At 37.9% G+C, this 26447-nt stretch overlaps 1 protein-coding gene across 14 annotated transcripts in view; it reads left to right on the top strand.

Annotated features, from left to right (window-relative positions):
• Positions 1-26447, top strand: part of ablim2 (actin binding LIM protein family, member 2) — a 61440-nt gene that overhangs the window by 9006 nt on the left and 25987 nt on the right. For 4 of the 14 annotated variants that reach the window (XM_057359183.1, XM_057359185.1, XM_057359181.1 and 1 more), the window contains exons 1-3: positions 2535-2805; positions 10987-11142; positions 24963-25146. In XM_057359183.1, the coding sequence (XP_057215166.1) occupies positions 2778-2805; positions 10987-11142; positions 24963-25146 (368 nt within the window). In that variant the 5' untranslated portion in view covers positions 2535-2777. Of the gene's footprint in view, positions 1-2533; positions 2806-10986; positions 11143-24962; positions 25147-26447 lie in introns of those variants that run through there. The other 10 variants (XM_057359189.1, XM_057359188.1, XM_057359186.1 and 7 more) reach the window with 6 other exon arrangements.

Below are 26447 nucleotides of genomic sequence, written 5' to 3'. Positions count from 1 at the left end.
TAGGCCTATATGTATTTATGAGCAGTGTTCTTTTATTTTGTATATTCCCTTTACCAGTTTTAGCAGCAATTTACCAGTAAGTAGTAAGGTTCTTGTAAATAGTAAAGTGTAGAAGCCATGTGTTTGTTGGACTTATTACCATAATTTAACTACAAACATAAACTATAGCTAGTATAATAATGAATATAATGAAACTATGGTATGTTTAGTTGCTGTGGTTTTACTAAAGATTATTAATTGGAGTATGGTTCCTATATTTAGAAAATGGTAAATTTGTGGATACTGTGGTTTTAATGCAAATACCATCCCTGCTGAAAAAAACAATGAATTTTTTAATTAGAATGAGATTTTTAAATTAAATTCCTCTTTGTAGTGTGTTTTGGGTTTTATTCCAATAGGATTTACCATCCCAGCAATAGAATCCATCACATACAAGTAGACAACATAGTATCCACAGTACAATTCCCATTATAACCATTAAATCCATTACATTTTATGTTGTATTTTGGGCAGGGTTCTATTGTTTTTATTTCAACAGGAATACTTCAACTATAGTTACTTCAGTAAAAACATCATTCATTTTCCAAATCGCTTTAAATGATATAGCAGCAGATCAGAAGTTAACACGCACGTGTAGCTCAAGGTGTATGTGATGCTTATTTACCGTTTAGCCGTTATGCCGATCATTTTCATGACAATGTTTCTACGATCTTTGACTGATCGTAACCCACAGATGATTACACCACACTTTAACATGTGCCTTTTTCCTCTTTTAATGTTCTATTTGCCTTTTCAGAGCGCTATCAACGATGTAGCAGCGCCTACGTTTACATTAGTTTAGCGGGGAAGATCCCAGAGTTGCCAGATTTGCGTTAAAAAAATCTGCCAAATGGCCATTCAAAGCTTGCCGGAAAACCGCGAGCTTAGAAAAACTGAAATACTTGGCAACAGTAAAAGGTCCTGGCAGATCGCAAGCCAGATAAATTGCGCACACAGGAAACCCCGCTGCATAGAAACCATTTTCTACTTTTGGACCTTTTTATAAATGTAGTGGAGTAAAAAGTATGATATTTGTCTTTCAAATGTAGTCAAGTTAAAGTACAAGTACTCAGAAAAAATAATACTCAAGTAAAGTACAGATACTCAAAAAGTGTACTTAAGTACAGTACTCAGGCAAATTTACTTCGTTACTGTCCACCTCTGAGTCTCTGTGTTTTTTTTTTTTTACATTTTGAGAGAAATCAATTCTACACCCTTTTGTAAGTTTAGTTTAATGAGAAAATTGGACCACGCAACCCTTCAGACAGGTGCTAGCTGACTGTCCACATGCCTGATCATTATTCAAGACTTATGAAGGGCATGCGAAAGAGAGCGAGAGCCAATTATGACATTGCCTAACGTTCTTTGATTAGACTTCAAAGAGTGAAGTGTGCTACAGAGAACCAGAGTTACTGTAAGCGGCTTTTGAAGTGAAGATGGGCACTTCTGACCTCTTCAGGCCATTATAAATGCATTTATGAAATTGACTGGGTGTGTGAAATGTTCTTCGGTTCATAAATACCTCCTTGACCTGTAAAAAGTCTTGGTTCATATTTCGTAACTTTCATTACAACATCAGCACTGGAGTGTGAAGGTCTGATGACATCATGTAAAACTCGTAACTGTTTTTACAGATGTTCAAACCACCACAAAGAAAAAGGGGATGGAAAATTGAAGAAAACTTAATGCCCGATTCACATTTCGCGTCTTTCCGCGCGCATATTCGTTATTTTATAGGGGAATAGGGGGCGACGCGCTCTTTTTTTTCATTAAAAAATCTCAACTTTTCAGAAATCCGCAAGCGCACCGCATGTCATGCGACAAGAACCAACCAGCCAATATAGACGAGCGCAATGAAGATGGAGACACAGATGATCACAGCATAACTAAATCTAGTAGCGGAGTTATTGCGAGGTATTTTCAGTGCACATAATCCCTATATCCTTTGTTAATACCTCCTCGTCTCAACGGCTATCGTGGCCCATGGTTGCTTAGCGACGACAGACGCCAGGAGAGCGCAAAGTTGGAAAAAAAAGAGAACGCACTGTTTTAGACGCGAAATGTGAGTCTGGCCTAACACAAGTTAAAACAAGACATTCGGGATTTCATGAACATTTTTCATATCACATACAGTAGTTAATGCAACGTTTTGTCATTACGGAGAGCTTGTGCATTAGTCTTCCTGTAATATGAGCATCCGGTTTGCAACAAGTGGCGTTGATACAGTAATAGATAACAAATAAAATGAAAGCTACATCAAATGTGCTTTAAATAAAACCAAACCATTGATGCAGTTAGAAGGACACATTTAAATCTATGTAATATATTTTATAAGTTGATAGACTGTTTCCACATGCGTTCCAACTGGACTCCGTGATAATCCTGCTGCGCACCTCACATAGAGAAAATACGGTGAACGCCCTCGGATATTTGGGCAGGGGTGTCATGTTTTTGATGGAGACGCTTCTATTTATAATAGACTGTTGCAATAGCACGAGCGTGCGCTCTGTCAGACATTGAGGCGGGAATCATATGACCCGCTGCTGCTCATTCCTGTAGTATCTCTTGACACACGGGCGCGAGCGCGCTACCTCTGTACGACGTATTTCTCCGTCGCTCTCAGCGAGAGGAGCTCAACCTTAACATGAATCAGACCCTTCACTGAAATACCATCGGGTATCTATTCAGAGAGTATTCACTTCAGTCGATATCTTCAGAACAGACGACAGTGACTTTAAATGCGCGATACGATGCCTGAAGAGAAAGGTACGTTAATGTTTGCTTTGGCGTTCAGGTCGTAGATTTTATTATGACGGGTGGGTGTTTTTGTCAGTGGGTACATTTACTGGTGTAATATTATCCATTTATAATAGTATTTGCGGTGTTGTCGGTTTATTGTTTGAAAATGATCCATGTTTTTGCTACAGATTCGTTTATGCCATTTATAGTGAATCCATAAACCCACAAAGTTACCATAATTGTCTCACTGTAGTGAACATAGTTTATATTTATATGTTTAGCTAGTGAAACGGTTGTAATATAAATAATAATCCGCCTAAATATCATGGTTACTACAGTTTTACTATAATAAAACCATGGTTAACTTTCCTAACAGTATGAGAAATCACAACTGCAACTTGTATATTTTATGTCATATGTCATATTGTATTTCATATATTAAAATATGATGCTTTTTGTGATTTTGCCTTTTGTTAGTTAAGGCACCGAAGCAAACATTATTATGATTATTTATTATTATTTCAACAACTGCCACCCTAGTGAATAATATTCTGGCAGAAAGACACACTGTTGCGCACAGGGAGCATACATGCAATCTGTCTCTTTGGACCACAGTATAGACTTTTGTGCTTGTGAGAAACAAGGGGGGAGGGGTAGAGATGCTAACATTATTTTTTCTTGGGTGACAATTAAAAAATGTGATATATGTTTGCAGTTTGCATGCTTAATACTGAGGTTAAAAGAACGTGTCAGCTGTTTTAATTGTCATGTTTCTACACAATGAAGTCTGGCTGTGAGAGCAGACAGTTAATTGCTTTTGAATGATTCAACATGTAGTATAACTTTTAATATAAATAATTGGTTATAAAATACATTAGACTTTAATTTATGAGCATGATGCGGTAGAAATAAAAAACAAGGCTGTTGGTACAATTAGTTTTTCTTAATTAGCCAAAACGAACAGAAACAAAATCTTCAAACAGCCAAGCATCTCCAGACTTTTGCCCTTGTAGTTGATATGCCAGTCAGAAATGTAAAATTGTGACCCTATACGGGAAATCCAGGCTAAAGTCTTAAAATCGAATCATGATATAATACGCATTAAAGTTTGATTTCAGTCATTATAGATTTCAGTCTTTGACATGGCTTTAGACAGACAATATAAAATATATCAAGGTTATTTTCCACAGAGTGTTCTTTACATTATGATGCATTTTGGTAGAAAACAGTAAATCACAAAATAAGTCTTTGGCTGGGTTTTCAAAGGCACTGTCACATTTTTTGTATGTATGTGAGGCCTGTGAGCCCATCACATACAGTAGCAGAGAACCATTGGCACCTCTCTGTCTATGAGATCACGAAGCAGATCGTATTGCTGTCACACATCCACAAGGGCAAACACATCCATGATATAACTGCTGGAAGTCTCAGTAGATGCTGAAATGCCTCTAGCACGGATCGTTGCGACAGTAAACAAACTTTCAGCCTACTCTAATGCAGGACAACAGATCTCGATGTGATGGAGAAATGAAATACGACATCCAATGGTTTTCTGGCTCTAAGCAGATTTAAACTGTAATGAAAGGATTTTTAAAGTTTAAGTTCTACTGTGCATAATTGAACGGTGCCTCCGAGGTACATTTGAACGCACAGAGAATAATGTTGTTTCAAAGTGCAAAACTAGGAGATCAATAAACATAAGTGCGCAAATATAATATGCAGCATTGAGTCTTGTTGTTCAGCTCGCCTTTACACTTCCACTATGGGTGGCTTTGAATCCATTACTGTTCTTCCTGTTTTAGTCCTCCCAGACAGATAGCTGGTGAAATAGACTTAACTCTGATTGCCTCGAAATGGGCACTCCATGCTTACGACTGTGTAATTTGCTTCAAAGTCCTTTAATCGGCCTGCCATGGTTGAGGATCATCCTCACCCACATGCACATCTGCGTGAAGTTTCTTCTGGAGTGCATATTTGCTGTGACTTTTACCCCCAGCATCTTTTCATGGACATGATTTTTTCCCTCCCCGTTGTACTGATGATGAATTAACAACTTCATCTACAATCATTTGGGATTTTTGTGAAAAGACGTTTATCTCCAGACAGAAAAAAGTCTGTACGGACAACTGTGACATTGTTGTAGACATTTACTGACAGATAATTACAAAGAGCTGCATGGAATGCATGTTTTTGGTTCTTCTGGTTATTCTTTTAGACATTTACCAACTCGACTTGGCTTTTTGAGTAATTGCTGTTGTGTTGGTGCAGTTCTGAAATCTGGTGTCATTGTTTCTTTGAATTATTATTATTATGATGTCTCGAAATGAAGGTATCTCCCTTCTAAGTAACGGGCTTGGCAATCCTAGCTACACCCAAGAATTTGCTTAAAATGAAGCATTTTCGACAACCATGCAGTGTGCTTGCACCTTTTTTTGTCTGGCCTGCATGAAAACTGCACATTAACCCTACTGAACACCTTTGGGATGAACGCCAACTGAGTCAGACCTCATCACTCAGCACAAGTGTCTGACTTCACTGATTCTCTTGTGACTGAATGGGATGAAACGCCTGCCATTATATTCCAACATTTTAATAAACCTTTCTGATACAGCTACAAAGGAAGGGACCACTTTCTAAATGCATGCTGTGTGGGTGTGTTGTTTGGGTACCCACATACTTACATATGGCATGTTGTATGTGAACAGGTTTTTCTAGAATCTTTTGTTGCATTCATTTAACTATTTCTCTCTATTTTTTTACTTTTCTTTCTACATTTTTCTCATTTGTCTATGCTGTTCATTGGCTCTTGCCATCTTTTTGAGTGATGTCAGCAGAAGTATCAGTTCACATTGAGGTCAAATAGAAGACTTGACTTGTACGCGTGAACTGGTATGCTTCAGTTAATGTGTAGTGAACAGTGGATGAATGCAGACAGGTGCAAATGTAAACTTCACCGTATGGAAGGAACGACAAACAGCTTTGATATGCACCGTGTGATATTTGAGTTACCAGGGGTCTTATATAACTAACATAACTTGCTGTTTGGGTCGAATGTTTTAGCATTAATGAGAATTCCTATATGACAATCTCACCCCAAAATCTGCTTTATTGCAAAAATGGTGAATTTCAAATGATGTGGTCAAATGAGTGGCTGAAGGTCTTTCGGGTGGAAATCCGAGATGCTTTAACACACAGACATGTCAAGCATTCACATGGACCTCAAGCAGAATGTAGCAGGGCATGATGGAATCCCCACGGGTTCAGTGGATGCTCTATTTATGGAAAACCTGCTTAAATATGGATGACACTGTCTCTACAAACGCAAAGGGTAGTGTATGTGTGTTTAGGGACACGTGGAACAAACCCCTCCCTTGCATTGACCTTTAGCTGGTCGGGATCGTAAGGGATTTGGTGATATATGATGTGGACATCTAAAGCATGAACCGAACAGGTTATGAGAGTGATAGGGAACTTACTACTACAGTACGGCTTCATTATTTATTCCTCCATTTCCTAACCACAAATCTTTGGCTCGTGATTAAAGGAACAAGGTGGATTGTTTTTATATCGTATTTTATGAGAGCTTCAGTGATTCAACCTTTGTTTGGAGCTTAGCAGAAAGATTGTGGTTAGGCCTATAAATATACATAAATTATTTTCTTAGGTTTACGATTATAGTTTGTTAGCCTATAAAAGTCTTGTCCTGTTTGAACAGGCAAGCAATGCCTGCTTGTCCATCTGTTGAAATGTCATATTCACTCTCATGCCTTCCCAGATGTGTATGACTTATTTTATTCAGCTGAGCAAAAAAAAAACTAATAGGAACTATTCCTTTAATACCTTTTTATCAATACATTTCATGCACATACCATTACTTTTCAACAAGTGTAACTTTGCCCTATATGCCAGAACATAAATAAAAGTGTCTATGATTGTAAAATGTGCATTAATATTCAATGATATAACCGTTGTATTAGTTTATGATTAGCAACTCGCATTACATTCTAGCGCTGCATTAATGAAAAACATGTATTTATCCATTTCATATTTTCATACATTAACCAAGTAAGAAAAGCCTTATAGATGAGTCCACTGGTCTTGTCACCATTGGTCTGTCTTGGCTTTTCTTATAGAAACTGATAACAGCACTGCAGTGTTGTCTTATAGTGAACCTGGATCTCATTGATCTCTTTGAGGCTTGATGGCCCTTCAAGCAATCTTTTCTTTATTGAAAACAACCTTTCTGCTAAACACCTGTAGAGCACCTATCAAACTTTCCTCAAGCTATCTGAAGGCTGTGGGTTACATTCACTGTACTGTTTATGAAAATACTAGTCTCACATGACTATAACCTCACAATGCATAATCATGTGGGCAATTCCATGCAAATGTCAACCTTAAAGTGGAAGTTCACCCAAAAATCAACTTTGTGTGATTTTTTACTCACCCACATGACGTTAAACATGTTTAGAGAACTTCCGGCGTCTTCGGAGCACAAATAGAGATATTTAGGTGACATCCGAGAGATTTCCAGGCCTCCTCATAGACATCATGGTGTCAGTTTTTGCCAAGGTCCAGAAAGTACTAAAGGCATCGTTAAATTGGTCCATCCGCTCATAGTGGCTCAGTTAAATTTTTTTGAAGTGACGAGAATGCTTTATGTGCTAAAAACAAACCAAACTACTGACTTTAATCGATATATTCTCCTCTGTCTTGTCAGTGTATGGTGCGTGTTCACAAGAACATTTCTTCGTCTTCTGCGTGTAAACACAGAGTTGCGCTTCCGCGTTGTGAGTCAGAGCGCCGGCATCCAATAGGGGCAAGCCCCATGCGGCGTTCGGCGCACAAACCTGTCTACTTTTGAAGTGCCCTCGTCCAAGAAGACGACGAAGTGCTATTGTGAACGCGCGCCATACTGTACACTGACAAGACAGAGGAGAATATATCGATTAGTCAGTAGTCAGTATTTTTTTGGGTTTGTTTTTAGCACATAAAGCATTCTCGTCGCTTCGAAAAAATTCAACTGAGCCACTATGAGCGGATGGACCAATTTAACAATGTCTTTAGCACTTTCTGGACCTTGGCAAAAACTGACACCATGATGTCTATGAGGAGGCCTGGAAATCTCTCGGATGTCACCTAAATATCTCTATTTGTGCTCCGAAGTCGCCGGAAGTTCTCTAAACATGTTTAACGTCATGTGGGTGAGTAAAAAATGACACAAAATTGATTTTTGGGTGAAATTCCCCTCTAAGATGAAAAGTTTTTACCAAAGGTTTTCACAATACTTATAAGTCAGATGTCAATATTTGGTGGTTTAAATACCCACGTGAAGTCTTTGTTAAAGTTTCTAAAGCATAGTTTTCCAAAGTGAATTGTAACACTCATAACGGAACTGTCATCCATAACAGTCCATATTCCTCATATTCCTTATATTCCTCTTTCATTATTTTAACGAAAATTAACATAAAACTATTTTGTGGTCTGTGAAGAGGCATCCCTTCTCCATTTGTTGGGTATTATTGCTTCTGTTTTATACATTTTAATTCACAGAAATCCTACAATGTTGTTCCACAAAAACGTGTGTCCTTTTTTGTCACCTCCATAGCTCATACATTTTTCTCTCTTTTAAAATAGAAAACTTGTGCATAGATAGACTGATATTTTTCAGATGTCTGGATTCTATCATCAAGGGTAAATATATTTGTAAAAAATACATTCTCTGAGTATTTAGATTTCAAGTTTTGCCTGAAAATGTCACATCCATAACGCTGGAATTGTCCATCTGCTAAATGTTTTGCCTCATCTGAACTGAGCTGTGGAAGCTGCCAGTCTCCACATTGATTTACTGACTTTAGGGTGGCGACGGCCATTGTGTGTTTTAAGGTTGGATTATAGTACAAGTGTTTGACTTTGCCAGAAAGAGCAGGAAATAGTTTTAGCTTCAAAGGAGCCTTAAACATTCCCTGCATGCTTTTCTAGAAGTGAAAACTTCTCTCAAAGGGTCTATAAAAACATGTCGGTGTGGTGTGAGTTTACAGAGTGTAGCACATTTGCGTCAATTGTGAATGTTTAATGTTGGATGAATGGTAAAAAAACATTTATTTTTAATGAATGAGGGACAGATACAGGTCCTAGGCTACGAGAACAAGCAAAAATTTCTCTATATGGCCAGTGTTTCCCACAGGATTTTGAGAGACTAATTTGTGACGTCATTGCAACAATTACAGGCTGAGGGATGATGCCACATGGAGAGCTGAAGTTGACTGGTTTATTGCAGGGAGAACAGCTGCACAGAAGACAGGTGAAACAACCCAGGTAACAGGTAACATCCACAGGTAAGAAAATAAACAACAGGTAACATCCACAGGTAAGTACAAATAACAGGTAACATCCACGGGTAAGTATAATTCGACAGGTACCATCCACAGGTATCAAAAAAGGGTCTAACTAGTGCAAAGCATAACACAACAAAAGACATGGCATGTATAGTGTTCTGGAAATGAGGTACAGGTGTGAGTGCAGTCATGGTGGTAATCGGGTGCAAGACATTATGGGAACTTGGAAGTGTAGTCCGTAATGTTAAAAGTCCGGTGAATGAGAACGGGTGAAGCTGGGTGAAGACGCTGATGCGGGGGGCGTGGCTGGCGGCAGTGGAGAGCTTGTTACAGTCATCACGTGTTTGCATTTGGTCTAGTGTTGGCACTTGAAATTTGTTTAGCTTCTACTCTCTGTCTACATTATATTGTATTTTAATACAATTGAATGCTATTCTTACATATTATCTGTTCTGTAGTCAGACATAAAACGAGTTTAAAATAGTGACTAAACACGACCCAATAACACCTCGTGCTGCTAAAATCCTGATTTGTAAACGCGACATCGTCTGACAAAATCACCATACATATACTTTAAAGAGCGGCTATATGCACTGATTTTGGCTACATTAGGCTACTTATGTGTCTCATCAATTCTCATGCAGCACACAGCCTTTATTGCTGTTGCTCCTCTCATCAATGTGTTGATGTTTTAGAGCGCTTCTTTGATTTTAAACGCGAGTGATAGTTTTATTGTAGAGTTCGTAATGTTATAGCGCAGACAATTCGGCGCAAATTCAGAAATATGGGAGAATGGACTGTTGCTGTTACACAGAGTTATAAATACAGAACACATGCACGCGCGCACACCACATTGACCTGGGAGGGCTATGGCCAGAGCTCGCACACAGACTCACACCAAGCACATAGAGAAAAAGGCGTGTGGGAAACCTTTCATTAAGTCGTGATAAACTCGATCAGCTGTCTTCTCTGTCAATAACATCTTTAACTGTTGACGTTTACATGGAAAGGCAAGTACGCGGAGGACTGCAAATTGAAAACACCGCCACATTTTAATTTGTACACTGTCATGTGAGAGAGAGGCGCTGTCGAGGCGCTGCACACAACATGAATTAAGCTGTTTTAAATAGTAAACTAAAAATGTAAAAGGGAATCATGAAAAATCTATTTGTGGCGGCCAGTGTTGATAGTGTGGCAAGCCTTGACGCATAAATCAATGAATGGGATACAGACAACACAATGATATGTTGTTATGAGAAGTATAAAAAAAATTTGGTTCGTTTTGAAACGATGGCGGAACAAATTAGACTATGGCGGGCAGCTGGGAAACAATAATATAATGGGAAACACTGTATGGCACTTAATCCCGTGCACTATTTACATCGTATACACCTGTTGTGTAAATCCCGCTTCAGAATGGAATGGGATGTCCAACAGAAACCAGTTTTACCCGCCCTTTTAAAACAAGAGGTTGCAGGTCTTTCTCTAGCTGTGTCTTGGGCTGTATTATGAAAAGTTTGCATGCCTTTGTAATGGAGTAGGTGTGAAGGCTGGGTACAAACAGCCGCAAATGACGGATTAAACATATGACAAAGGAGACTTCTGCCGTCATTCACGTCTTTTGTGAACATCCTGTGAGGATCGTGCGAACAGCGTTGTTGTTCAACTTCTCAGTAGTTAAAAGGGTGAAAGTTCACATCTGAAATTAGAAGTGATGTGTTTTGCTTAGAACACGGACTTGTAATATATGATGTAGTTACAACCATACCAATTTAGAGATTTCACAGCTTCAATATATATACTGTATATGTGTGTGTGCGTGCGTGAATTCTTCTGTATGAATCTGACACCTCTCTCTCTCTCTCCACAGCGTTTCACCAGCAGGCTGTTCACAGTCCCCTTGACCAGCAGAAGGGCAAGCGGCAGAGCGGCCCCACCCCATGTCAGAACTGTGGCAAACCGTGCAAAGGCGAAGTCCTGCGAGTGCAGAACAAACACTTCCACATCAAGTGCTTTGTTTGCAAAGGTAAAGCGTCAAGACCCAGTCCATTCAGCTGCATTCATATTGTGTTTGCTGAAACTTTTATAATGCCTTTTACGAATCTCGAACAAAGGTGATGACAATGTCAAGGTCAAATCTGAGGAGAGTGAACACTAGAACAGTATTGTCAAGCACAGCACTGGTGTCACACTAATAAACCAAATCATTTGTTGTGGTCGTGAAGGGTGGGGTGCAAATTCTAACCGCATAACAACATAGAAGTGACTGTTTGATTTGTTTGCTATGTGATTTCAACAAGTTAGCTAAAGTTAATGGCAAGGTGGTGACCGCTGTTTCCTGTTTTGTCTGCGAGTGTGTGTGTTAATGTGTTTGTTGGCTTGTGTGTACCTCCCACCGGCTGTTTTCAGTTTGATAATGTTGTAAATACAGACAGCAGTTGCTAGGTGACCTCTGGGTTCAGACATTATGAGCTTCTTTTTAGAGTTTTACATTTATTCTTGACTCAGAGCGCCAGTCAGTGTGGTACCGCTAGTCAAATTACATCTAACTCTTATTGTCTGTATTTACGTCACGGTTTAGGGCGGTTTAGTAAGGATTTTGGATTTAATGCAGGCTTGTTAAGGCTAGAACAGAGGGTTCTGGTATGCCTTAATTTTGTGAGTGGGTGTGTATTTTTTTAGTTTCGGGTTGTTTGTTGTCATGATATGTTTTGAAATGTATCTATCACACAGTAATCAGAGGGCAATTTAAGGTAAATCCAACTTTACTAAAAGGAAAAGTTCATCTCAAAATCAAAATTGTGTTATTTTTTTACTCACCCACATGACTTTCAACATGTTTTAAAACCTCTCGGCGTCTTCGGAACACAAATAAAGATATTTAGGTGACATCCGAGAGATTTCCAGTCCTCCTCATAGACATCACGGTTATAGCTGTTGTCAAGGTCCAGAAAAGTACTAAAGACATCGTCAGATTGGTCCATCCGCTCATAGGACCCCCCGAATGTCACCTAAAATATCTTTATTTGTGTTCCGAAGACGCCAGGAGGTCTTAAAAAGTGTTGAGCTTCATGTAACACAATTTAGATTTTAATCAATGTAATAATCATAATCCATAATCAATGTGTAATGAATCTATATAATATATGGGTTTCACTTAATGAAATGAGTGACAAAAAATATTGATCTTTTGCACGATATTCTAATTTTTTTAGATGTACCTGTATAAGAGGGGTAAATGCAGAGTAAAGAAGACTCCGTTCTATCTTTTTACAATATTTATATATTAGCTTGAAGTAAGGCAACCTACTTGGGGACATCGATGTGGGAACATGGTTTTGTGCAGGGACCTAATAAGTTCTACTATAGTGTAACTTATTATTATAGTCCCACTCATCTTTGAACATCTTAATAGTATATGAGTTCATTATCAAAAACAGAACAAATTTTGTTGTGCATTCCAAGTAATTTCAATCAAACTACAGTTGGGTTGTTTTAATTAAGTAATAATAACACTAATTCGTGTCAGCTCGGACCATAGATAGTACTGTAGGCTACATAAGAACATAGATACCAAATTGGGCAGTTCCAGACGCTGCTGAAGCCGGTTTCTCAATGCACATGTGAGCTGCGTGTTAGCGGAGCGCATGTTAGCAGCACGTTATTTTTTTCCACCGCTGATGTAAACAGGTTAGAGAGCATTTACAATGTATGTGTTATCAGCGCATGCTCACATTGCAGAAGCAGAGCTGAAACAGCAGTGCAGCATTAGTCTATGCGTCATCCTTACATATGGCTCAAACACATTTTGCATGAAAGAATCTGTGTCTAGTTGAAATATACTGCATTGTTTTAGAATTATGCATACATTAAAAAATGGAACCGGAGTGCTTTGCAATGTCAGTGCAGGTTTAATGTGACCTGTACTATGGATTCTCATGAGTCACACTGAAAACTCCTACAGAGCTGTCTGAGGCGGTCTGGAGCACTCACATAACGCATTACTGTGCTGACAAAAACATAGAAATGCACATTTCAAGACATTTCTTTATTTCCTCAAAATCTTCTTAATTTGATTGCAATACATGATTGGAATGTCAAGCACACAATGGTGGTGGCTATCTCAGAAAATGCTGATTTAATTGGACTGTTATGTTATATTCGTGGCCGGGCTAAATTAGATTAGATGGGCAATGGCATGTCTGCTGTTTCTGAAATTCCTATAACCTACTGGCTGTTACTGTTGATATGATTTGTTTGATAAAATCACATTTCTTAGAAAATATAGATTGAAGTATTGAACTACTTACATCATGTAGAGTGCGATTTGTGTTTTTTATTATAATGTAAAACACATGGTCAATCTTTCTCACTTACATCCTACTGGAATTATAGGGGGCCTCTTAAACCATTGGGGCACCTAAAATTGTTCCCAGATTTTAACCTACAGTATAAGTGACCGACAAAACACTTTGCATTTGTAGTGTTTATTACACCTTACATATTTTATAAAATTATACAAATGTTGAGATTAGAAGAACATAACAAAACAGGCTTGCAATTTAGTCACATTCTAAAGCTGTTCTTATATACTAACATAAATAATTAGCTTTATAATGTTAAGTTATAGGAGGAACATTTAGTATGTGTGTGTGCGTGTGTGTGTGTGTGTGTGTGTGTGTGTGTGTGTGTGTGTGTGTGTGTGTGTGTGTATGTGTGTTTTTACAGGAAGTGTGGGTGTGTGTCTTTCCAACCCTCAGTGTGCCATCACACCCCCTTCAACTCATTTGTTAAGTAAAACATCAAACAAACCAGATGATATTGCATCAGTCCAAGATGTTTGGGAGCCTTCGTATGGCGGTCTGGAGAAATGCAGGGACTCGTGGGGAAATATGGTTATCACAGAACCGCCTGTATTTGTTTCCTGCACACCATGACAACATTGTGATAATATTTAACACAGTGGGGAGTTCATTTCTCCATGAAGTCTGGACTGAGCACGCCCAAAACCTGTTTCAAATATGTGAGACTAGGATAAAACATTCTAATAAATCACTGAAAATATGCTTTAAAAAAAATGCAGCGCTTCTTCTATATTTTTTACATTGATCATGGTAATTTCTTTGTGCTTCGTTCCAATGAATCCCATATGGTGCTTTGTAGACAAACATTATCAAATTATGTTAAAAAAACATATAGCCAGCTTTTGTATTACTATATTTGAAAATGCAAAATATAATTATTTTCACTAGTCGTCAATCGTCACAGATTTTTGTACCCCAGTATTTTAAAGGTCCAGTGTGTGTGTGTTTTTTTTTTTGATGATCTATCGGCAGAAATGGAATATATACATAACTATGTCTTTAGATGTATACAAAGACCTTACATAATGAAGCGTTATGTTTTTATTACCTTAGAATGAGCTACATACACCGCGGGTCCCCTTACATGGAATTCGCCATGTAGTTTCTACAGTAGCCCTAAACAGACAAACTGCTCTACAGAGCATGTTTCGTAAATACATGATCTCCTTCTGCAAAGAAGCGAAAATGTGATGACATCTTAGTTCTGTGCAGCCACTGTAGTGCTTTGAAAGGGAGGGGTGGAGTGAGCCGTTGGTTGTAATTCACAACCTCACCACTAGATGCCTCTAAAATCTACACATTTCTCCTTTAAAGGCAACTTAATGGACTTTTGGTACATAACTGAACTATCACCTGAATTTTGCAACGTATAAATGGAAGAGATATATCCGTTTTAATTGCTCAAACTGAATAGTTATAAAGCTTTGCATATCAAATATCAGTAATTTAAAGACCTAAAATATACACATTTTGTATGTGTGAGTGCTTGTGTGTGAGTTCACCCCTCCTAAAATGTGTGTCCTACACCCTGCTGAAAGCACTCTACACAGCTGTCTTTTGTTTGCCTGAATGCCATAGTGATATTTTGATTATTCAACATGCACCTGACCGATTAGTTCTGACTTCTGACTTCTACTCTTTCTATCCTTAAAGAAAAATAAACCTTAGCTTTGTATACTGTGATAGGCTATATGAGACCAGTTTTACTGCACTTACTGTATGATTTTTGTTGTCCTTATGTTGTTCCAATTGCTTCTATTGCTTACCTCATTTGTAAGTCACTTTGGATAAAAGCGTCTGCTAAATGACTAAATGTTAATGACTTAATGTAATGTTCACATGTATTTGTATGTTTATATGTTGTTAGACAAAATCAGAATAGACTTTCTAAGAGGTGATATCAGAACAAGTACAGTTGTAGTATAGTATACATTGTATACTATTAAAATACAGCTAATACACTGCTTGTACCATATGTGCGCATGTCAGTGCATATTATTAGGACATACAGTATATAATACTATTTAAAAGTTTTTGGTCATTTACTTATCCTTTTTTAATATTTTGTCCACATTTTAGAATAATAGAAAACATACAAACATAAAAACATAATAATTTAGTTACTACAAAATTACACTTTTATTGACTCAATGACTAACATAAAGTTACTACAAAAAGACAAATTAGAAAAATGTATGCTATATTTTTGCATATATTATCCATATTATCCTTTAATTTGGCATTGGCACATCTTGTATTTCAATTCAATTCGATTCAATTGTATTTATATAGCCCTTTTCACAATGTGCATTGTTCCAAAGCAGCTTTACAGGAGAAAATAAGAAAAACTGAAAAACACAAAAAAGGTAAAACACAGCACAGTGCATGGTGTTTATAGAACAAGCAAGATTATTCTAGTAAATAATATCTAATAAATGCAGTCTCCCGGTGGTTTATTTAGCATATTTTGCATTAAGTGAAAGCTTGGCTGAATAGATGTGTCTTTAATCTAGATTTAAATTGGGAGAGTGTGTCTGACCCTCGAATAGTATCGGGAAGGCTATTCCAGAGTTTTGGTGCTACGTATGAGAAAGCTCTACCCCCTTTGGTTGATTTAGTTATTCGAGGTGTTATCAAAAGTCTGGAGTTTTGAGATCTTGGAGAGCGTGATGGGTTGTAGTGTGGTAGAAGCTCTGTTATGTAGGTAGGGGCTAAACCGTTTAAGGCTTCATAAGTGATTAAAAGAAGTTTAAAGTCAATACGATACTTAATGGGTAGCCAGTGAAGGGATGATAACATTGGGGTTATGTGATCGTATTTTCTGGACCTGGTTAGAACTCTGGCAGCTGCATTCTGAACTAACTTTAGTTTGTTGATTGATAGTGCAGGACAACCACTAAGTAGTGCATTACAGTAGTCAAGTCTTGAGGTCACAAATGCATGAATAAGCTTCTCTGCGTCAGCAACACATAGAATATTTCGTAATTTGGCAACATTTCTAAGGTGGAAGAAGGCTGTTTTGTGACATTTGAGATGTGATTTTTAAATGACAGGTTGCTGTCTAATATAACGCCTAGGTCTTTAACTGTATTTGTTGGAGTAACGCTGCAGCCTTCAATTTGCAGGTTATAATCCGAAATATTCTGCTCACGTGTCTTTGGTCCGATAAGTAATATTTCTGTTTTATTAGAATTTAAAGGAAGGAAATTACAAGTCATCCAATGTTTTATATCTTCGATGCACTCTGCCAATTTGGATAGTTGGAAGGAATCATCTGGTCTTGATGAGATATATAGCTGAGTATCATCTGCATAACAGTGGAAGCTAATTCCATGTTTTCTAATAATGTTTCCAAGGGGCAGCATGTATATGGAGAATAGCAAGGGTCCTAAAACCGATCCCTGAGGTAATCCATAATTTACTTGCGTTAGATTTGATGATTCCCCATTTAAATGGACAAATTGATGTCTGTCTGATAAGTAAGATCTGAACCATTGTAGTGCCTGTCCCTGAATACCGGTATAATTGTGTAAGCGATCTAGAAGTATTTTATGGTCTACAGTATCGAACGCAGCACTAAGGTCGAGCAGGACTAGGAGTGAGATGTTACCTTTATCTGATGCTATAAGCAGGTCGTTTGTAATTTTAACGAGCGCAGTTTCAGTACTATGATGCGGTCTAAAGCCTGACTGGAATTTTTCGTGTATGTCATTATTTTGTAAGAAAGAGCACAACTGAGTGGACACTACTTTTTCTAGTATTTTAGACAGGTAAGGGAGATTTGAAATCGGTCTATAGTTTCCTAGTTCATTGGGGTCTAAGTTTGGTTTCTTGATAAGAGGCTTAATGACGGCCATCTTAAAGGGTCCTGGGACATGGCCTAGATTAATTGACGAGTTGATAATGTTATAAATGGGCTCAATTGCAACGGGTAATAACTCTTTTAATAATTTAGTTGTTATGGGGTATAATAAGCAAGTTGTAGGTTTAGATGTTGCAATAAGTTTAATTAAATCTTCCTGTTTTATAGGTGAAAAACACTGTAGCCTTTCTTTTGGGGCTATGGTTGGTACTAATTCATAGGACAGACTTGGAGGTTGAGTTTTTACTATTTTGTCTCGTATGTTTTCGATTTTCTCTGTAAAATAAATCATGAATTCATTGCTACCAAGGTGCGGCGGAATAACCAGGACAGGTGATGTCTGTTTATTTGTTAATTTAGCAACTGTACTAAATAAAAACCTTGGATTGTTTTTGTTAGTTTCTATGAGGTTACGGAGGTGCTCAGCCTTTGCTGCTTTTAGTGCCTTTTTATAACAGTTAACACTCTCTTTCCATGCAATTTTAAAGACCTCTAATTGGGTTTGTTTCCATTTGCGCTCCAGTTTACGTGTTTCTCTTTTAAGGGCGCGAGTGGTGCTATTGTACCATGGTGCTATGTTTTTCTCATTAATCTTTTTTGACTTCATAGGTGCGACAGCTTCTAATGTATTAGAGAAAATAGTGCCCAATTTGCTGGTCATGTCATCGAGCGATTCTGTATTTATTGGTATGGTTATTAAAGGAGTCAGATCTGGCAAGCTCTTTGCGAAACTATCTTTAGTAGTCGAGGTAATTGTTCTACCCTGTCGATAACGAGTTAAACGGCTTATTTCTGCAGTGCGCAGTGTACATGTTATAAGATTGTGATCTGTGACATCGTCGCTTTGAGGTATTATATCTATATTGGTTAGATCGGCTCCGTGAGATATAATCAAGTCTAGTGTATGATTAAATCGATGAGTGGGTCCATTGATGTGTTGTGCTACTCCAAAAGAGTGTAATAGCTCTGTAAACGCCACTGCTAATGCATTGTTAGCACTATGTACGTGGATATTAAAATCTCCGACAATCAGTACTTTATCAGCGTTAACCAATAGGTCCGATAAGAAGTCCGCGAACTCTTTCAGAAAATCAGCGTAGGGACCAGGGGGTCTATCTTGTATTTGACAGGTAAACCTTTGCTTATAGGCCTAAAATATGCATAGACATGCTCACATATAGCAGTGTAAGTATATATACAGCAAGTATATAAACAAGCATGTAATTACATATTTCGTTTCAGTAGTTTTCAGTTTTTTGTTTTAGTAAGCTTCCAAGCACATATTTCACAGTTAAATTAAATCATGCCAGGCTGCATCTGAACGACACGCAAACAATAAATTGTTTCCAACTGAAGGACAAAGCACAATGTGTTTGTGTGCAGAAAGATATGTTAAGTGTACAGAGTTTCCCTGTGTAGTTTTAGTTTTGACCTCATAAAGAACCCTGCAGTATAAATGCCCAGATTTAATAAATGACACACTTTATTTAGTTCCCATTTTCTAGTACCCATAGGGGAAATCTATTCATTATGTTCCACTAATAACTAATTGTCCCACTAATAGTACATTCAGAATTTGTCTTTCAAAATGTACTGTATGTAATTAAATGACAGTCTTAGATTTCTCCCATTTTTATTATATGTGTTCTTGGCTATGCTGGTGCCACAACCATAGTGATGGGACAACCTTACATCTCAGACAATGCACACTCTCACGCACCTGTCTTCTGTTCCACATAATAAATGGGTATATTGTTTGTTTTGTTATCTTATTTCACAGCCTGCAGCTGATCTTAAGCGCACATTCTACATAACATATTGTCACGGTCTGGCAGAGGAACCCAAATGCAGGCAGGCAATGGCAATGAAGGGGTTAAACAAGATATTTATTAAACAACACAAAACAAGGACCCACGATGGGGTAAAACAGCAACAAGAAATAATAAACAAGCACAGAACGAAGACTGACTAAACACAAGACTGAATAAACACTTGACAAACTAAACTAACACTTACTACAACAAATGATAACAGGAACAAGAGACACGGGAGGAAACGAGGAACATCAGCAAACACAGTAGCACAGGAACAAGGACCGTAGGACACGAGAACAACCACATACATACAATGCACGAGCACAAGACAAAGAAACAAGAGGGTATTTATAGGAAACACAAACGAGGGATAACGACATGGGACAGGTGTGGGACATTAAACACTCAGGGAAACATAACGAGGAAACGAGAGGAATAGGGCCAATGACAAGACACTGGAGAGAACGTATATTATAGTCAAACGGACAACAATATGTTTCTCTCCACACATAACCAAAGACTTTGTCATGGCTCTGCTACAGGACCAAGAAAAACATGACTAAGGAAGCAGAGCCATGACAACATATTGTATAACAATAATACAGCAATAGACAGAGAAGGATCATATGAGGGTTAAACAAATAATCTACGTAACAACATTAACATATATAGACAAAGATCTACTTTGACTTTATCAACTGTTGACCAGTCAGCATCCAGTATGGAAAATATGCATTTTATAATAAAAATGGTCTATAGGTATTTTTTGTGAAATGTGTGGGTGTCTGTTTGCCTTTTATGCTGTTTCAGAAGTTCTCAGTTTATATTCACTGCACCAGTCCTGTTTGGCCAGTAGCCCAGACCTTTCATGTGCAGTGGTTTGGATATTCTTTCTTGTGCTTGAGTTGTGTTAACTCAACATACCCTAATCTCTGTGCCGTGCAGATAGCCATGTAGTTACATGTCTGTCTTCCTTTTATTACATTACTACACAATGGGCCCTATCGTACACCTAGAGCACTGCGGCGCAAGGAGCAGCGCAAGTGTTTTTGCTTGTTTCAGCCCGACGTAGTTCTCATTTTCCCACCCTGCGCCGCGTTGTTTAAATAGCAAATGCATTTGCGCCCATTTATGCGCCCATGGGCGTGCTAGTCTAAAAAATTGCGCATTATTGGCGCATTGCTATTTTGAGGAATTGAAAATAGACTGCGCCATAGACCAACTCACACCCGGTCTAATATGTTTTTGGTTATTTAAAGAGCGCGTTAGTAAATGCGCCTATAGGCGGGTGCACAATGGCGTACATTTTGCTTATTACACAGAGAGGGACGCACACAGCACACAAACATGCCCAAATATTAAAAATAAATGGATTAAAATGTAAAAGATTATTATTGTGTACATAAAGATAAAAAAATTCGGCTTGTCCTGTAGATGGTCTGCTCGCGTGCTTTGACCTCGTGCACAAGCAGATGCGCCCAGTCTTTGCTCTTGCAAATTCTGTGGTGTAAATAGCAAATCCACCATGGCGCGAACGCAACTGGCTCTTAAATGGAATAGGAGATGAGATTCTGATTGGTTTACTGCACGTTTTGCCCAAAACACACCCATGACTCATTAAGAGAATAGGGGCAACCCGTTTAGACCATGCGCCTGGCGTGCTGACTATTTATCCTGTCCTTTAACTAGCAGATGTGCTCTTGCGCCCTGCGCTTTAGACCATGCGCTTAGATCGTTAAAATAGAGCCCTATGATTGTGAAATAGTTAATGAGTCAGTGTGTATTTCCACAGTCATTAGAGACAGAACCGTGTGTGCTGTAGGCAATTGAAGGACCAGGGCTATCAAGGTGAATGTCACAGCTGGGTGTCACACGTGATCCTCTGCCAGATGGAGGTGATGATGATGCAGGTGTTTTTCTGTTCATCAGGCAATAGACGAGAGGTTCATAGTCTCAGTATTACCTACAAACAGTGCCATCTATCTGTTTATCTGTATGTCTGTCTGTCTATCTATCTGCTGTATTATTAACTACTTCCTGAAAAAGTTGTTAAGACTATGAGGCTGTGAGAGTGGTAGCACATGATGTTCTGTTTGTGCTGTATCTGCCCAGGCAAGATTCTGCAATGAATCTGGATCTACTCCTGTGCCAGAGGTGTGACTTAGAGCACCCACTCATGCTGGAGAGGGAAAAACACCCAGAAACAAACAAACAATACATAATTAATTTGAACAATATCATCAGCAATTTTTATTTTAAGTTTATTTTTGGTTGTTTTTACAATATCAGCAAATATTTATTTATTTATTGTTTGTTTCTGGTTATTTTTTATTAAATGTATTTTTATTTTTTTCCCTTTTTTTAAAGAAATGCTCCCATTCATATTAATAAATGTGTAAACCAATTTAGCTAATAACAGTATACAGCAGGAAACTCATGCTTGTGCAAATTTTATGTGACATGATCAGGATCAGAGTTAATGCATTTATATAGAGTACTTAATATGATTATAGAGGATTGCATATGATATTAATTGTTTTATCTAAGGCAGTAGCCTGACCGCTTGATCTTTGATGAAAGTGTGATCTCAGGCAAAGAAAATGCAGATCCTCTCATGTGGAGAATGTGCAGACCCTGACTGCTGTCCAGCCAACTCCCTCAAAACATGCAATCCAGCACCATTTTACATTGCCAGAGAACACTGCAGCTAGCTTGTGTTGGCTTAAACAGTGTGCAGAAGGGTTATATTACCCTTAAGGAATACAGTGCTGTTTTCTGTTGATGTGAGACCAGATAATTTCATGTCGGTGGTGCTAGTCTTGACCTTGAGGAAAACACAGATAGTAGCTGCGTTCCATTTGATTTTTGCTCCCTACTCCCTGAGCACGGGATATCTGTTGAAGTGGACTTCGCTGACAAAAAACGCTCAATTGGAATGCCCTGCAACGTCTCTAAAGAAAGGCAGCGCCAACGGCACGGTTGCACAGATTATAATATAAATAAATATTGTAACTTTACTCTTAAATTTAAAAGAAGTATACATAAACGTAACACACATCATGCATCTAATCTTAACTTTTGTTTATGCTTGTATTTATTATTTGACTGATGCAGCTTTGATTATTTGAAACTCTACTGTTATGCAATATAAAAATACATTTTAATTTGGTCAACTATGTGAAGATGTGTTCTTAATCCTGTTATGCACATTATTTCAATCCCTTTTTTAACCAATGAATAAGCTTGTGTGGTTTAAGAAAGTAATTTGATAAAAGGATTTTTAGGTTTAGGCACTTAAGCCTTTAATTATAACACGACTATTTACAAAATACAAAGAAAATTACCAGGATTCAACAGGATGGAAAGAGCTTTAGTTTTTTTGTTGTAATGTTTTGTTGATGTTTTAGAGTGAGATAAACTATTGATACTATTTGATTATAGAAAGGAAACAGAATCTGGCACAAGATATCAAAACATTTTATCAATATATTATGATAACAAATAGAATAAGGGTATTCAATGTCTAAATTTGCTTTTTCAGAAAATGAAAAAAAAACATTGTATCTTTTAAATTATGAAATAGTGTGTTGTCAAAGTTGACAAGCACTTTCTAATACTTTTTATTGGTTAGATATTTCCAAAACCCGGTGTCAAACATAAAGGGTGAATAATAATAATGATTTATTAAAAAATCCATAAAATAAGGAGATATAAGGTTCCAGAAGGACAGCAGCAATATTTTATAACAGAAATGGGCCAAGAATGTGTCAAGAAATTACTTTGGAACGCCACCTGCAAGCCTCATTGGAACATGTTTCATAATCTTGCACTGAAATGTAGGAACATGTTTACATGTGCTTCTTGAATTGCTATCTTAGTTTAGGTTTCAGAGGTAATAACATCCATCCAGTGATCTGAAACAGTTACAACATCACTCCACTGACCCTCCCAATTTCTCTATACACAAAATCTATACACATCATTTCCCATGTTTTATTGCTGTTAGTCAAGTGATGCTTGTATAATTTTTCTGTGTTTAAACACATTCCTTATTTGAACCCCCCCAGTAGGTTTGACATGGAGCTACCAAAGCAAAAGTTTTATTCCCAAGGTGCTGATGGCGTGTCCCTTAGGAGCACTTAACCCAATGTTGCTCAGAACGGACACATCCTGGAATTGTTATAGTGCGTGTTGTTTTGGATGAAAACATCCTTTGAATAACAAAATTGAGAATCATTATGACTTGTATTTGTAGTATAGGTTGATGGTTAGATTTCAGCATGTGTGTGATGAGAGGCTTGCTTGGAATCATTCCTTACCCCTCTTACTAGGTGTTGTTTACAATCTAGCATAGACGACTTCTTATCACTGGGGGTTTTGTTACATTCTTTGGTTCAGTTACAGGTATACGTCTGATAGCGAATATTGGATAGTCGTTTTGGATAAAAGTCTCTGCGAAATGTATAAGGTGAATGTTTCATCTCTAGTTAAGTCAAAAGTGTGCCACATTAGTGGAAGCTGATGGTGCAAATCATATTTCCTAGAAGCATCTCATGCAACTGACTATAATAATTTAACACACCAACCAATCGCACCTCAGCAGCCATGGAAAAAGGTCTGCCATTTTCTTAAAAACATTCCTATGTTATTGTTTTACTATGAGCTGAACATTGCATATCAATCAATTGTGTGTGTGCACGTTCGTGGTTGTATTTGGATTCGTCTCAGACTTGAGACTTGGGTAAAAATCTCTCTTACTGTCTATCTTAGTGTTTTCCTACAACATAAGCTACTCTTTACTGCAGTATAACATTTTATCATCTCAGCTCTGAATAAAAAAAGAAAAGCATGGGAAAGAAGGACATTCCACAGTTTATCGTTTACCTCAGAGGAGGTGGAAAATGGATCGGCCCTGAGGATGATGTCATCGGAGCATTTCTGTATGTGTGTGCACTGTGTTCTTGCATGGTTCCTGTTTAAATGGAAAAGGGCTGTGAGAACAGGAAGGAGGGAGGAGAATTTGTGCAAGTTTCAGTTTTGTGTTTATCAAGTGGATAATAAATCCAGTCATGCACCTGCCCATCTCCGTCCTCTATGCTCTTGATGATGGTGTGGCGATAATGATCAGGACACACACAAGAATCACTCATTAACAAATACACGCACCAAAATATGTGGTTTGACTACTGTTTTTGTGGTTGTCATTATCTGTTTTTATTGAAAATAATTGGCTTATTTGAGGATTATCCACTTGATCAGCGGACTCACAGTACAGTAACCACACACTGAAGCACCATAAACCTCACCTGAATGACTAAATTTGGAGATATGTTAAACATACCACCATGGCAAAAATTATAGGAGACCTAATTTATTTGCAGAAAATGAAAACTGGAGAAACGGGTCAAAATAACAGAAAAGATGCTCTGTTTTTTCAGACCTCAAATACTGCTAAGAAAACCGGTTCATATACCTTTTTAATGTACTTAGGAAATGTTTAGAAGTTGTTTTTTATGTGATAACCTCGTTTTTTAGCACAGTTTTTATGTGTCTGGTCATGCTGTCAGTCTTTCACATTGCTGTTGTCTCTCCTGAGGTTTGATTTTGTTGAAATTCAACAGACGCTGGATGGGAATGTACACTATACATCTAGAAATGCTGTTTAAATGAAAATTTGGAATGGTTTCTTTTTTCCACAGCTGTGTACAGTAAATGATTTCAGTGAATGTTGTCATTGGTTGTTTCTGCCTTGATGAAAGTGTATTGCCAATGAAGCTGTAACTCTTCCATTTGTTTTTCTCTGCAGTTTGTGGTTGTGACTTGGCACAGGGAGGCTTTTTCGTGCGACAGGGCGAGTTTATCTGCACTCTGGATTATCAGCGTCTCTATGGGACCCGCTGCTTCAGTTGCGAAGAGTTTATTGAAGGGGAAGTTGTATCCGCCCTGGGCAAGACTTACCACCCTCGCTGCTTTGTCTGTGCCGCCTGCAAGTAAGACAAACATGTTTGTGTTGAGAGTGTTAAGTGGTTTCTTTGGAGTATGAAATGTAACCAGACTTATTATTAGCTTTCAATACATTTGAAGGAATATTTAAGGCATTTGTGCACTTAAAAGTGATATAATAGAATGAAGTGCAGTCCATATCTGAGATAAAGACTGTAGTCTGAAAAAAATGGCCTAGAAAAGTCTACATAAGAGTGTCGGTGTTTGCATTCATGAAAGCTTGTGTAGCAGCCTACCCTTTTGCTTTACTTCAAAATCTTCTGCCTCTGAATGTGTGAGTGAATCTTATGGGAAACACTCTTGTTCCTCTGGCAGAGTAAGGAAAGGAGACCCATCAACTCTCAGTAAGAATGTTAAGTGTACGTTCTGCTCCCAGGCCACTTATTTTCAGAGTGGTGTAGGGTGACCCTTAGTCTCTGAATGGATGCTGTGTGTGTGTGCATGTGACATGTTGCTCACGATGAGTCCCTCCTGTATTTCCATAGCGATGCCCATGTTTCTTTGCACACGGTGTACCCGATCTGATCTCTTGGGTGCGACTGGAGCTTAAATCACATCGTAAATATCTCACTAGTAGTTATTCAGGGTGACTCTATCCAGTTTCTCCTATTACATATTATAAATGACGAGACAGTCACTAGACATTTCAGCACAAAAATCTGTTTCTTTTTCACTTACCACCTTAAATCCAGTTTAACCAGGTGCTTAAATGCTATTGTTTTGTTGTGTTTTCAGTGCAAACACGCCTGCAGTGCTATTTAGATTTATTATAGATTGCATTTTATTTACAAAACCAAGCAGTATTTACAATCAGATTTGGGTTTGTATGACTTTAAACACAGAAAGCATTCAGCACGTACTTGTTGCAAATCTCACAGTCTCTCTGGCGCTATGACTGAATTCACACTTCAGAGACTGCATGCCTATTAACTGACACAGTGGGTCATATTTTGATCAGCTAAATTAGTCCAAGCATGCCAGGACTTTGTGTGATGACCCAGGTCTATTGGAGAGCGAGGCCACAACATAAACTGGAACACAGTCAACAATGATCTGTTTTTTATGTTTAGGACCACAGTGTAAACGCAGAAGTAAGGTGAAAACAACGTCTTCGTTTAAGCAATATCACACAAATTGAATGATGTTATATTTCACTGCTGTCCTTCTGAAACTTTGTATGTCTCCATACAGTATTTCATGAATTTTATTTTTTTGCCATGAATCATTATTATTGGTCTCCCTTTATGTTTGTCACTGGGTTTTGTAAATATCTGACTCTTAAAAGTAT

Source organism: Triplophysa rosa, linkage group LG18 (assembly GCF_024868665.1).
Source record: "Triplophysa rosa linkage group LG18, Trosa_1v2, whole genome shotgun sequence".
In the NCBI taxonomy this organism is placed as follows: Eukaryota; Metazoa; Chordata; class Actinopteri; order Cypriniformes; family Nemacheilidae; genus Triplophysa; species Triplophysa rosa.
This window is presented reverse-complemented; position numbering and strand designations above follow the sequence as displayed.